Genomic DNA, 13,323 nt, shown 5'->3' on the forward strand with positions numbered 1-13,323 from the left:
TTTTTTTAACTCAAAGATATGCATTACCACTTGAACCACAGCTTTACTTCTGGTGGTTTGTTTTTGGTGGTTTATTGGAAATAAGAATCCCATAGACTTTTCTGCCTCTTCTTGCATTGAACTGTGATCTTCAGAGCTCAACCTCCTAAATAGCTTGGATCTTAGGCATGAGCCACTGGCACCCAATAAAAAATTACATCATTGTTATTAAAGAGGGATTGTTATGTACAGAGGGGTTACATTCACATGAGTCAGGTAATGAGTACATTTCTTTTCATACAGTGTCATCTGTTCTCTCATTTTCTCCCAGTCCCTTCCTCCCAACTCCACCCATGAGTTGTATAGTTCACTTTCATCTATGTCCAGTGAGCTCTACTGCTGTACTTTTACACTCCTTTCCCCTGGAATACTGTGTCCTCCCTCCTACTCTCCATATCTTGGGAGTTTGTTTCAGTATGTATACTATTTTGTAAATATGAAGAGGTGCTTAGGCATAGTGCCTTTGTGATTCTCTACTAATAGTATCTTCTTTTGGTCTCACTGTATATGAATAGCTAGAATCCTGTGTAATTTTTCATATCCCATTGCATTTAAAATCTAACTTCTACATATCAGAGAGAAAATGCACTGTCTCTCTAATCATGGCTTACCTCACTTCACATGATTTATTCCAGTTCCATCCATTTCCATGAAAATGACATATTATTCTTTCTAATGGCTGTGTAAAATTCCACCGAATATAAGTGCCACATTTTTTGGATCCACTCATCTATTGTGGGGCATCTGGGCTGTTTCTATATCTTGGCTAGTGTGAATAGTGCAGCAATGAACATAGATGTGCAGTTTCCTTAGCATAGGCTCATGATGTTCAGGGTAGATGCCTAGGAGTGGTATGGTTGGACTACAGGGAAGGTCTAATGTTCAGTTATTTGAGGAACTTCCCAACTGCTTTTCAGAGTGGTTGTACTAGTTTACATTCCCACCAGCAGTACAAGTGGTATTGTTGTTCAAATTTAAAATGTTGGCCAATCTAACTGGGATGAGCTGGAATCTCAGAGTTGTTTTGATTTGCATTTCCTTTATGGTCAGGGATGATGAGAATTTCCTTATGTATTTCTTTGACATTCTTACCTCTTCTTCTGAGAAGTTGCTCCTTAGCTTCCTTGCCCATTTAGTACTTTATTAGGTTTGAGAAGGGTTAGTTTCTTGAGTTCCTTGTATATATTGGATATTAGGACTTTGTCTAATGTATTGCTGGTAATAATCAGAAGGCTGAGATCTGAGGATCACCGTTCAAAGCCAGCCTGAGCAGGAAAGTCAGTGAGTTTCTTATTGCCAACAACCACCAGAAAACCAGAAATGGTGCTGTGGCTCAAGTGGTATAGCACTAGCCTTGAGCTGAAGAGCTCAGGGACCACACCCAGGCCTAGAGTTCAAGCCCCATGACCGACCAAAAAAAAAAAAAAAGCAGTGATGGAAACACATTGGGAATGTGGCCTGAGCTCATGTATTGAAGGAGATACTAGTAACTATCATTTTGGGCTAAGGAATTTAGATTGCTTTCTTCAAAATAAAGCTGGAAGGGGCATTAAATATATTTGAGTAGAGGAGTCCACTCATTCAAGATTTTAAAATGTGTTGAACTCCTACTCTGTACCAGCCTTGTTCCCAATGTTGGGATAAAATTGAAAGACAAACTATCCCTGCTTCAGTTATGAAACTGCTGAAGCAACTGTCCTTTCTTAGACTCAGCATGACTATTGAGTACCATCTCACCTCTGGAGCCTATCTCTAGATCATTCTCATTATTGCTCTAAAGATCTATTCAGATCTGTAAAGGACAGAAGACACTGGTCAAATGATTTAATTATTCAAATTATTTACCTGCAACACTAAATTAACCTAAGAATAAGTACAAATGAAAATACACCAGTTTGTTGACAATTCAAACAATACTATACTTAGAAGAGCTATTTGGGGTCATGATTGAATTTGTGGAAAATGAAGAACCTCTTATCCTTACTGTAGGTCTCAGTCCAGCTGATGTTGTGACATAGAGCTCATTGCCTCTTTATGCCTACGTATCCTTTTTACACTTAGTAGAGAAGGTGCTGAAGGCACATTCCCCTTTCTAAATAAGCATCAACCGAAACAGCACCACCTCCTTTCAGACTGCAGTACCTCCTTCTTCGTCGAAGTACACCTGTCTTCGGCCACCCAATCACAGGTGACGCTGAGATCACGTGCACAGCGACCGCACGGCTTCCCGCGGTGGCTCTGGCTCCACCCACTTTCTCGTGCGCCCCCCTCCAGTCCGGAATGGGGCGGCGCCCCTCTGGAGACACGCCCTTGGGTTGGCTGCGCGTGCGCAATGCGGCTAGTGGGCGGGATGGGGGAACGTGAAGTGCCGCGGCCCCTCGGGCTGCGAGCCGGGGCTACTCCGTGAGGCGTGGCGTCTCGGCGGCCGGAGCTGAAGACATCTGCTTTCCCTCCCACTGCCGAAAGTAAACTTTCCCGGTCCTGCCCTGGCTCACCACGTCCTCGCTGTGGCTCCCGGGTGCGCCGTGGTCGGCTGAGAGCCGTGGTGCTTCAAGGCCTGGCTCTCTCCCCCGGCGCGGAGCCTCGGCGCCATGGACGCAACGGCGCTGGAGCGGGACGCCGTGCAGTTCGCCCGGCTGGCGGTGCAGCGCGACCACGAAGGCCGCTACTCCGAGGCGGTGTTTTACTACAAGGTAGGCCGGGCGCCTCGCTCTGGCGGGGTCACTGGAGCGGGAGTAGCACGGGCCTGAGGCCGGGGGCGGGGTCCCGGTGCCGAGGCGACCGGGCCTCCGGCCTTATTTTGCCACGCCCGCGGCGGCTCCTGCTTCTCTGGACAGTCTTGGCCTGGCAGGTGCCCACAGTGTAGCCACTCCTGGGACAGTACTTCGGGATGGGGAGTTGGTGACTAATTCTTGCTGTCCTTTGGCTCTGACTAATGGCGAGGGGGAGTGGTCTCTGGAACCAAAATAATGCATCTGCGATGAAGAAAAGAAAAATCAAACTGAAAACGATAAGTCCACCTCTTATCTCTTCATGGTGGATTTCCTAAGCATCTGTGTGTACGGTTTTTTTCCTGCTATAAACTTGTACCATGCTGTTAGTACTATTAAACCTTTTCATTCGAACGTTTTCCAAATCATTACATTTATTGCTACAATATTTTAATAATAGCCACATAGTATTTCAGTATGTGCATATGCCATAATGTGTTTCTAGTCTTTTAGGCATTTGGTTTTCTCTGTCTCTGTCTCTCTCTCTTTCTCTTTCTCTTTCTCTCTCTCCCTCCTTCCCTCCCTCTCCCTCTCCCCCCTCTCCCTCGCCTTCCCTCTTTCTCTTTCCTTCTTTTTCTTTCCTTCTTCTTCTTCTTCTTTTTTTTTTTTAGCACCGCAAAGGTGCAGTAAATATTCTTATAAAAGATGCTTTCCACATTTGCCTGAAAAAATATTATTTTGATGAATTACTGAGAGCCAAATATTAAATCAAAAGATATGGGCTTGTATATCCATCTATTCTCTTCTCTCCAGTCCTGAAGATTTGCAATGCCTCAGCTCTAGTTAGTTTCAAAAATATTTTATACTACTGTCGCCTAGCATGCTAGACTACTAATTATTCAGTAAAAGTACTTTTTTTTTTTTACATGTTTGTGTGATGTCAGTGAATTGTGGTTTGCTTCAGTCTAATATATTATTGCCTTTATTTTAAAGTCTAAAGTGTTTCAGAATTACTCCTTTTGGCCTGGGGCCGGTGGCTCACTGATGTTTAAGGCTGGTTGCCGGTGGCTCACGCCTGTAATTCTAGCTACTTAGGAGGCTGAGATCTGAGGATCACAGTTCAAAGCCAGCCCGGGCAGGAATGTCCCTGAGACTCTTATCTCCAAGTAACCCCCAGAAAACCTGAAGTGGCTCTGTGGCTTAAGTGGTAGAGCGCTAGCCTTGAGCTGAAGAGCTCAGGGACAGCGCCCAGGCCCAGAGTTCAAGTCCCACAACCGACAAAAAGAAAAAAAGAATTACTTCTTTTGGACTTTTTTCTTTTTTCTTTTTTTTTTTTTTTTAACAATTTCAGAACATGATTATTTCATTAAATGAAATGTTGTGGATTTTAGTTTTTTAAATAATTGACAAGTACTAATAGGTTAAAATTGTGCCATATAAAAAGTGCTTTTTTGCAAAGCAAAAAGCTTTCTAATAGGTGACATATATTGTCATTTAAGCATATTTCATCCTTAAGAAAGTCAAAAGAGTAGTTGTCTTGGGCTCTAGTGGCTCATGCCTGTAATTCAGAGATGAAGGTCTGAGGATCGTAGTTCAAAGCCAGCTGCTGCAGAAAAAGAGGCTGTGGAGGTGTGACTCATGTGGTAGAATATTCTGTCAGCCTTGAGTGAAAAACTAAGCAAGAATTCAGTCCCTGAGTGCAAGCCTTAATACTGGATACAAATAAAAGTAGTCATACTTCTAGAAATTATATAAACTTTATCAGTTTAATGTTTTTTACCTTGATGCTGTTCTAAAAGCAATATTTATTTAATTAGTTGTGGGGCTTGAACTCAGGGCCTTGGTGCTGTCCTTGAGCCTTTTTGCTAAAGGATAGCCCTCTACCACTTTGAGCCACAGCTCTACTTCAGTGTTCTAGTGGTTAGAGATAAGAGTCCCAGGTTGGCTTAGAACTGAAATCCACAGACCTCAGCCTCCTGAGTAGCTAGGATTACAGGCTTGAGCCACTGGTGCCCAGCAAGCAGTTTCTTGTTACTTTTGAATGTAATTGACATGAATAAAATAAAGTTGATAGGAGCAGCTTTAAAAGCTAGCTTCATTTTAAAGTAAGATAGATTTTCAAAGTCTATCTTTTGAAAATCTACATGACATTTGGGAAGGGGAATATACTTACATGTAATAGATATTTTATAATACCTTATAAACTATGCAGTTTATTGAAGTTAAGTGTAACTATACTGTATTTAGATAATATTGATTTGTATGAAACCATATAATGCTTATATGTCAAGGTATATTTTTCACACTTGAAATATCTGAGTTATGGAAAGTGAGGGAATCATATGTTTTCTATCTTACAGTCTAAAGACATAAAGGTTAAAGTTCCAACAGGGTTAAAACTGCACTTAAAAAAACCCAAACTAATTTTGTTAGGTTCAGCAAAAGACTTTCTGCTCAAATAACTGGATTTAAAAAGTGATGCTCAAGCTGGGCGCCGGTGGCTCATAATGTCTGTAATCCTAGCTAATCAGGAGGCTGAGATCTGAGGATCATAGTTTATAAAGGCAGCCTGGGCAGGAAAGGTTGTGAAACTCTTACCTCTAATAAACCACCAGCAAACTGGAAGTGGCGCTGTGGCTCAAGTGGTAGAGCACTAGCTTTGAGCTGAAGAGCTGAGGGACAGCGCTCAGGCCCAGATATCAAGCCTGATGACTGACAAAACAAAACAACAAAAGTGATGCTCTGTGGGTAGTTGCTTTAGAAACAGGCTTGAGACCTCATAGAGTATCGAATCTGGTTAGGGTATTGCAAAGAAGGTACTGTGTCACTTGGGGAATCTCACTGCTCTTTCATGGTGTTAGCATTGGTAATCTTCATGGAGTGGTGATGGGAAGATAGAAACTCCTCTTTGCTAGCCATACCATAAAACTGGCAGTGGAAGCTATGGAGTAATGGAAGAAGAATCAAAGTTTTCTTAATTAAAAGCATTTTTTTCATAGTAAAATCTGCTTTAATATGTGTTACCTTTTGACCATATTTCTGTGGAGACTTTCAGTTTATTGTGAGATATTTAATCTTTGTAATTTATTTCTTTTTGGTAGTACTAGGGTTTGAAGTCAAGGCCTTGCTAGACAGATGTCCTATCATTTGAGCAACACCTTTTTGCTTTAGGTATTTTTCAAATGAGGTCTCACATTTATGCTTCAGCTGGCCTATTTATCCTTCTGCTTAGTTGGAATGACAGGTATGCACCATCTTAACCAGCTTATTAAAATTAGTTGAGATGGAATCTCATGCACCTTTTGCCTAGACTGTCTTGATCACTGGTTCCTGAGTAGCTGATATTATAGGTATCTACCACTATGTGTGGCAGAAAAAAATAATATTAAAGGGTATTCTTGGTTTGTCATTCATGGAAAGCAGTTGTGAATTAGAGTAGTCATGAAAATTCAAATCATTGTATCATTGACTTCCTTTGAATTCTTTTTTTTTAGGAAGCTGCACAAGCCTTGATTTATGCTGAGATGGCAGGATCAAGCCTAGAACATATCCAAGAAAAAATAAATGAATATCAGGAAAGAGTTCAAGCTTTACATTCAGCAGGTTAGTTACTAAACTTGTCACTTTTCTTCCTCTCCCATCAAATCTTTTCCTCCTCAAATCTTTTCTCTTTCCTCTTCATCTGTGGATCTTGATGCTTACTCTGTTTATTTCTCTGAAATATTCATAGATTAATAATATGGAAACAAATGATCTATCAAAAAAACTTTTTTTTTTTTTTGTTGTTGTTGTTGGTTGTGGGGCTTGGGCGCTGTCCCTACGCTCTTCAGCTCAAGGCAAGCGATCTACACCACTTGAGCCACCGTGCCACTTCCGTTTTTCTAGTGGTTTACTGGAGATAAGAGTCTCATGGACTTTCCTGCCCGAACTGGCTCTGAACTGTGATCCTCAGCTCTCAGCTCCTAAGTAGCTAGGATTACAGGTGTGAGACATCAGTGCCCGGCTCAAAAGAACCTTTGAGATTATAATAGCCAGTTTCCTAATTTTCGAGAGGTGGAGACATATCAAACAATTTCTCATTGGCAGACTTAAGATGAGGACTGCATTATGAGTCAGCTTTTTAAAAATCTGACATTTATCTTTTCCTGATATTAAAATCAAATGACTAATTGTTTTCAGTGTTTAAAGACATCATAGCTGGGTGCCAGTGGCTCACACCTGTAATCTTAGCTACTCAGGAGGCTGAGATCTGAGGATCACGGTTCAAAGCCAGCTGGCCAAGAAAGGCTGTGAGACTCTTTATCTCCAATAAACCACCAGAAAACTGGAAGTGGCGCTGTGGCTCAAGTGGTAGAGCTCTCGCCTTGAGCTGAAGAGCTCAGGGACAGTGCCAGAGCCCAGAGTTCAAGCCCCACAACCGACAAAAACAAACAAAAAATAAAAACATCAGTTGGTATGCAATCTCTCTCAGTGTTTTCTACTTCCAGACCTTTGCTCGACTCCTTTTTTAAAACCAGGACTTGGAAAAGAAACATGTAAACAGAGACCTGTAATAGCCTGTATTTATTTTTGCAAACAGCTTGGCTAGTGCTGTGAGAGAGGTATGCATAGACTTACTGATCACAATTTTGTTAGGTAGAGGTTTCTGTCAGTCTGCTGTTTACATTCAAGGAAGAATTAACATCTATTGACATTTTGTTTTAGAAATGCATTAATAATGTATGTGGTAGGGACTTTTAACCCTCTTTTTTTTGGGTGTCCTCTTGCTGGAAAAGTAAGCCACAATCAAGACTGTCCAGGAGAATCTTTACTCGTTGATTTTGTTGTTTTCCACTCATTCTGAACAGAATGAACAGTTACAAGCATATAGTTAGGACAAAGTAGATTTGATCTACTTTTAATTCCCTGTTAGAGCAGTCCTCTTACTTGACCATAAATGGCACATATAATTAAAAGGTGGATTGCTTATGATATGAAGTTATACTAATTTTTTGGAATTCTGTATGGGAGTTGGAGGTGTAACTCTGTTGTAGAGCTGTTGGATACCTTAGTTCTATCCCCTAAACTGAAAAAATAATATTAATACTGTGTGATCCAAAGAAACTTCGTTTTGTGAGCCAATTAAACGAAGTTCCTAAATTTAGCTGCTTTGTTTCATAAATAGTGCACTTTGTTTCATAAACTGTTTCAAATGAAATTATCTCTAAACTATAGAAAGTAATCTTTCATGCCTACTCCCAGAAAAAAATATATATTTCCATTTATTTATTTATTTATTTATTTATTGGTCAGTCATAGGTCTTGAACTCTGGGCCTGGGTGCTGTCCCTGAGCGCTTCAGCTCAAGGTGAGCACTCTGCCACTTGAACCACAGTTCCAGTTTTCTGGTGGTTAATTGGAGATAAGAGTCTCACAGACTTTCCTGCCCCAGCTGGCTTTGAACTGCACTCCTCAGATCTCAGCCTCCTGAGTAGCTAGAATTATAGGCCTGAGCCATCAGCACCTGACATATTTCCCTTTATTTGAATGACCATTTCTTGTGTAAATGTTTTAGCTAGTACTTGTATGTAGTAGTGCTAGATTAGCCCTCAGGAAGCCCTCAATAAAGTATAGAAAATAAAAGTATGAGAAAGCAGGTTGCTCTAGAAGACATATGGCATTGTTTGGAGAAATTTTGGTTTGCGTATTTCTGGGTGGAGGGGGATTATGCTACTGGTATCTAATTGAGAAGAGTTCTGGAATATTGCTAAAAATTTTACAATACATGGTACATTCTTCCACTGAAAGAATTATTCAGCCAAATATCAGTAGTACCAATGCTGAGAAACCCTGTCTAGATTGTTTTAATGTTTTTAAATTTTGATGCCTTCATTTTATGAATGAGATTAAGCACATGCCAGAATAGTAATGATGATTAAAGTTTTAAGACATCAGCATGTATTTTTTAGAAATGAATAGAATGTGAAGTATTTCTTTTTAAATAACAGGTTTATTGAGATACAGTTCACTTACAGAAATTCACTCTTTTAAAGTATGTAATTCAAGTCAGGTACCTGTGGGTCACAACTGTAATCCTAGCTACTCAGGAAGCTGAGAACTGGAGGATTACAGTTTTAAGCAAGCCCACGTAGAAAAAGTCTTGTGAGACTCTATCTCTAAAATAATCAGTAAAATGATGAACTGGAAGCGGGACTAAAATGGTAATGCACCAACTGAGCAAACCTAATAAGCTGAGTAAGCTTGAGGCCCTCAGGTTAGACTTGAGTACTGGGAGGGGGAGAGAAAATGTATAATTTAGTGGTTTTTATTTTATTTTTTTTAAAACTTTTTTTTTAATGATTCTTTTTCTTTTATTAATCTTATGTGGTATCAAGGAATCGAACCTAGGGCCTCATGCATGCTAGGCAAGCACTTTACCACTGAGCCACATTCCCTGCCCTTAATTTAATGGTTTTTAATATAGCTCTCTACATGTTCTAACTTTAGAACATTTTTGTTGACCTGTAAGAAACCTAACTGTTAGTAGTCACTTTATGCTCCTAACCCCTAACTCCTAGCAACAGCCACTATAATCTACTTTCTGTCTTTATAAATTTGCCTGTTCTGGGTATTTCTGGATATTTTATATTTCATACAAATGTGATCATCCTATATGACTAATCTCTCATGGTCTGACTTCTTTCATTAAGCTTACTTAATATTGTAGAATATATCAGTGCTCCATTCTTGTAGCTGAGTTTTTCATACATTTTGGCTATTGGATGTTATTTTTCAACATTGTGAATGAGTTTTATTTTGTTTTTTTTTTTTTTTTTTGGGTCTGGTTGTGTGGCCTGAACTCTGAGCCTGGGCGCTGTCCCTCAGCTCTTCGGCTTATGGCTAACGCTCTAGCACTTGAGCCACAGCGCTACTTCTGACTTTTTTTTTTTTTTTTTTTGCTTATGTGGTGCTGAGAAATCGAACCCAGGGCCTCATGCATGCAAGTAAAGTACTCTACCACTGAGCCACCTTCCCTGCCCGCATTTTTTCTTTGTTGTTGTTGTACCATAGGGCCTTGTGAGTACTAGACACTGTGTGTGTGTGTGTATACATAGTATACATACTATATGTACTATATATGTGTGTATATATAGTTTTTAGATAAATAATTATATACATACTGTATATACTATATGTGTATATATACAGTTTTTAGATATATAATTATATAGTTTTATTTATGTATACATTTGTGGTTCTTTTTTTTTTAAGCTCCTAAAATTAATTAGTTTGCTTATTTATGCTGGTCCTGGGCTTGAACTTGGGGCCTGGGTAGTGTCCCTGAGCTTTTTTTTGCTGGTCCTGGATGCTGTCCTTGATGCTGTCTTTTTGTGCTCAAGGCTAGTATTCTACCACTTGAGCCACAGCACCACTTCTGGGTTTTTCTGAGAAGCTTACTGGAGATAAGAGTCTCAGGGGCTTTCCTGCCTGGGCTGGCTTCAAACTGCGATTCTCAGATACTAGCCTCTTGAGTAGCTAGGATTACAGGTGTGAGCCACTGGTGCCTGGCTAGTTTGTTTATTTTGTAGCCCAGATGGCCTGTGTAGCAAAGGCTGGCCTCAAATTTGTGATCCTCCTGCCCTAGTTTACTGAGTTCTGGGATTACAGATACGTACATCACCCTAGCTTTGGCCTGTGCTACAATCTTTTTTTATTGTAGCCATCCTAATGAGTGTAAGGTAGCATTCATTCCATTGTGGTTTTGATTTGCCTTTGCTTGATGGCTGATAATATTGAGCATGTTCTCATTTGCAGATGGCCATTTTAATATCTTCTGTAGAGAAATGTTATTGTTCAGCTCTACAAGAATTTTGTATGTTCTGGTGACATACATCTTACAAATATTATAAACTAAAAACAAATGGAAATACTTATTTTAAAGATCCGTACAATATGATAGTTTATTTTAGACCCAGATTAACAGGAAAAGAAGGAACTTTACCATCAGATCCTAGTATATTACACAATTATTGTTAGAATGGGAAAAATTACCTTAAAATATAATGGAGTTTTTTGGGGGGGGAGATATGAGGCGCATTCTTTGGATGAAAGGGTGCTGGTAAGGAGGCAAAGGAGAAATAATTGTAATAAAACCCTTTAAATATTCCTTACCTCTGTTGTCTATTGTGTGATAGACATTTGGGTTTTGAGGGGGGTTATCTTAAAATTAAGATTAAAAAGACTAGGAGAAAATTAGTCCTTTTTTTGTGTTCTGGTACTGGGCTTGAACTCTGGGCCTCAAGCATTTGTTCAGCTTGCTTGCTTGCTTATGGTTGGTGCTCTCCCATGTGAGCCATGACTCTTGTATGACATTTTGCTGACTAATTAGGGATGGAGTCTCCTAGACACTTTTATCTGTTCTGCCTTTGAATTGTGATTTTGAGATCTCAGCCTCTTGAGTAGCTAGGATTATAGGCAGGAGATACCAGCTCCCAGCAAATTATTTCTTTTTAATATATTGTACAGCCTCCCTGCCCCCCCCCCTTGTTACTGGAATTTGAACTCAGAGCTTGACATTTATTTAGCTGGTAGTCTGCCACTTGAGCCATGCCTCCAGCCTGGCTTTTCACAAGTTAATTTTATACTTTTATGCCTGGGCTAGCTTTGAACTGTGATCTCAGCCTCCAGAATAGATAAAGAATGTCTTAAATCTATTAAAATGGTAGTGTTCCATAGCTATATTTTAATTAATGTTCCTTCAATATATGCTGTTCCCCCCCCTCCCCATTTCTTAGTTCAGTCAAAGAGTGTTGATCCCTTGAAATCAAAACATCAGTTGGACCTAGAGCGTGCCCATTTCCTTGTTACACAAGCTTTTGATGAAGATGAAAAAGAAAACATTGAAGATGCTATAGAATTGTATACGGAAGCTGTGGACCTCTGTTTGAAGACAGTATGTATAGTTACAAGCTAAACTTGGTGAATTATGTTAAGAAATTTCTTCCTTTTCTAATGAATTTTAATTAACTCCATAAAGAAAAAATGGTTCTGACATATAATTAAGTTAATCGTCGCTAAAAGATGATAAGTTAATAATGGGATTTACACTTTTTTTTTTATCACTATTATAACTGAGTTACTACCAGTTGTTTTTTAATTAGAGGCACTAGTTTTGAGCTCAGGCTTTTATTTATTTCTTTTCAGTCCTTAGGCTTGAACTCAAGGCCTCGCCACTATCCTTGAGCTTCTTTTTTACTCAAGGCTAGTTCTCTACCACTTGAGCTACAGCTCCACCTCCAGCTTTTTTGGTAGTTTTTTGGCGATAAGAGTCTCATGTACTTTCCTATGTGTACTGGCTTTGAGCCGTGATCCTCAGATCTCAGGCTCCTGAGTAGCTAGGATTACTGGTGTGAGCTATCAGCATCCAGTTTATCTTTTGATTTTTTTTTTTTTTTAAATTTGAAGGTATTGGGCATTTGAATTTAGCCTCGTGTTTGCCAGTTTAGCATGATACCACTGAGCCATGCCTCTCACTATTTTTCACTGGTTATTTTTTGAATAAGCTTTCACTTCCTGAATTAGTCTGTGCCTGAGCTATGACTGCTTATCATTACTGGAATCACACTTGTGTGCCACTGTATCAAGCTCACTCTGTGGAAATAGTCTCAAGTACTTTTCTGTCCCACTGGCCTACATCTGAGATCCTCTTATTTTCAACCTCCTAAGTAGCTAGGATTAGAGATGTGAGCCACCAGTGCCTGGATAGCTTATTCATATCATAGTAGCTAAAATGATTACAGGAAAAATTCACCATAACCTATGAATTTAAAATAAACTTCTCTCCCTTTAAAAATAAAACTTTATACAGTAAAAAGGAGAAGCTTTATTGTCTTGCAGTGTAAAGTCGGTATGCTGAGTGGCTTTTCCTGCTCTCTGAAGAACCTTGGTTCAGATGCTTCAGGGGGCATATAGTACTTGTATTTGAGGGGGAGATCAGGTAAAATGGCAAATCATGCTTCCAGTGCCTTTTACAATGTTTTTTTTGGGCAGGATCTTTTGTTCAAAGAAACTATGTAGCCTGATTTCACTAAGTCCCTGAAACCATATGTTAGCTCCTGAGACGTGCCACTCAGTCTTCCATGGCAGTGTTGTTGCATAGCTGTGGTCTACTTAGCACTTGTCCACACTAAATTTTAAAGTGATAATCTTCAGATATAGTTTTAACACATAAACTGTAAACATGAAACATATTACATAGCATTAGATGATAACTTTTAAGGCTGAAGATAAAATGTCATCTTTTAAAAAATTTACTCGTAATTTCAAGAAGTATACTATGCATGGTACATTTTCTTTTACATATCATTGCCATGGATCAAGCAAATTAAAACAATAAATATGCTTTAGAATATGTTTCTTTCTTTTAAGTCGTATGAAACTGCTGATAAAACCCTGCAAAACAAACTGAAACAGTTGGCTCGACAGGCACTAGACAGGTGAGTTTTGTCACTCTAATTTTACTCTATGGGTGATATGTGTTGTGTTATTATTTAACAGATTTATTTTAATGTGTAGTAGAGATTATAGTAATAAGA

General features: G+C 39.4%; 1 protein-coding gene across 2 annotated transcripts in view; it reads left to right on the forward strand.

Annotated features, from left to right (window-relative positions):
- Window positions 1–2,398: 2,398 nt before the first annotated feature.
- The window catches only part of Capn7 (calpain 7), a 39,649-nt gene continuing 28,724 nt past the window's right edge, over window positions 2,399–13,323 (forward strand). For both annotated transcript variants that reach the window (XM_042679911.1, XM_042679912.1), the window contains exons 1-4: window positions 2,399–2,732; window positions 6,245–6,353; window positions 11,524–11,681; window positions 13,157–13,224. In XM_042679911.1, coding sequence (XP_042535845.1) covers window positions 2,631–2,732; window positions 6,245–6,353; window positions 11,524–11,681; window positions 13,157–13,224 — 437 coding nt within the window. In that variant the 5' untranslated portion in view covers window positions 2,399–2,630. The remainder of the gene's footprint in view (window positions 2,733–6,244; window positions 6,354–11,523; window positions 11,682–13,156; window positions 13,225–13,323) is intronic.

Source organism: Dipodomys spectabilis, unplaced genomic scaffold (assembly GCF_019054845.1).
Source record: "Dipodomys spectabilis isolate Male_0828 unplaced genomic scaffold, ASM1905484v1 ptg000054l, whole genome shotgun sequence".
Taxonomy (NCBI): domain Eukaryota; kingdom Metazoa; phylum Chordata; class Mammalia; order Rodentia; family Heteromyidae; genus Dipodomys; species Dipodomys spectabilis.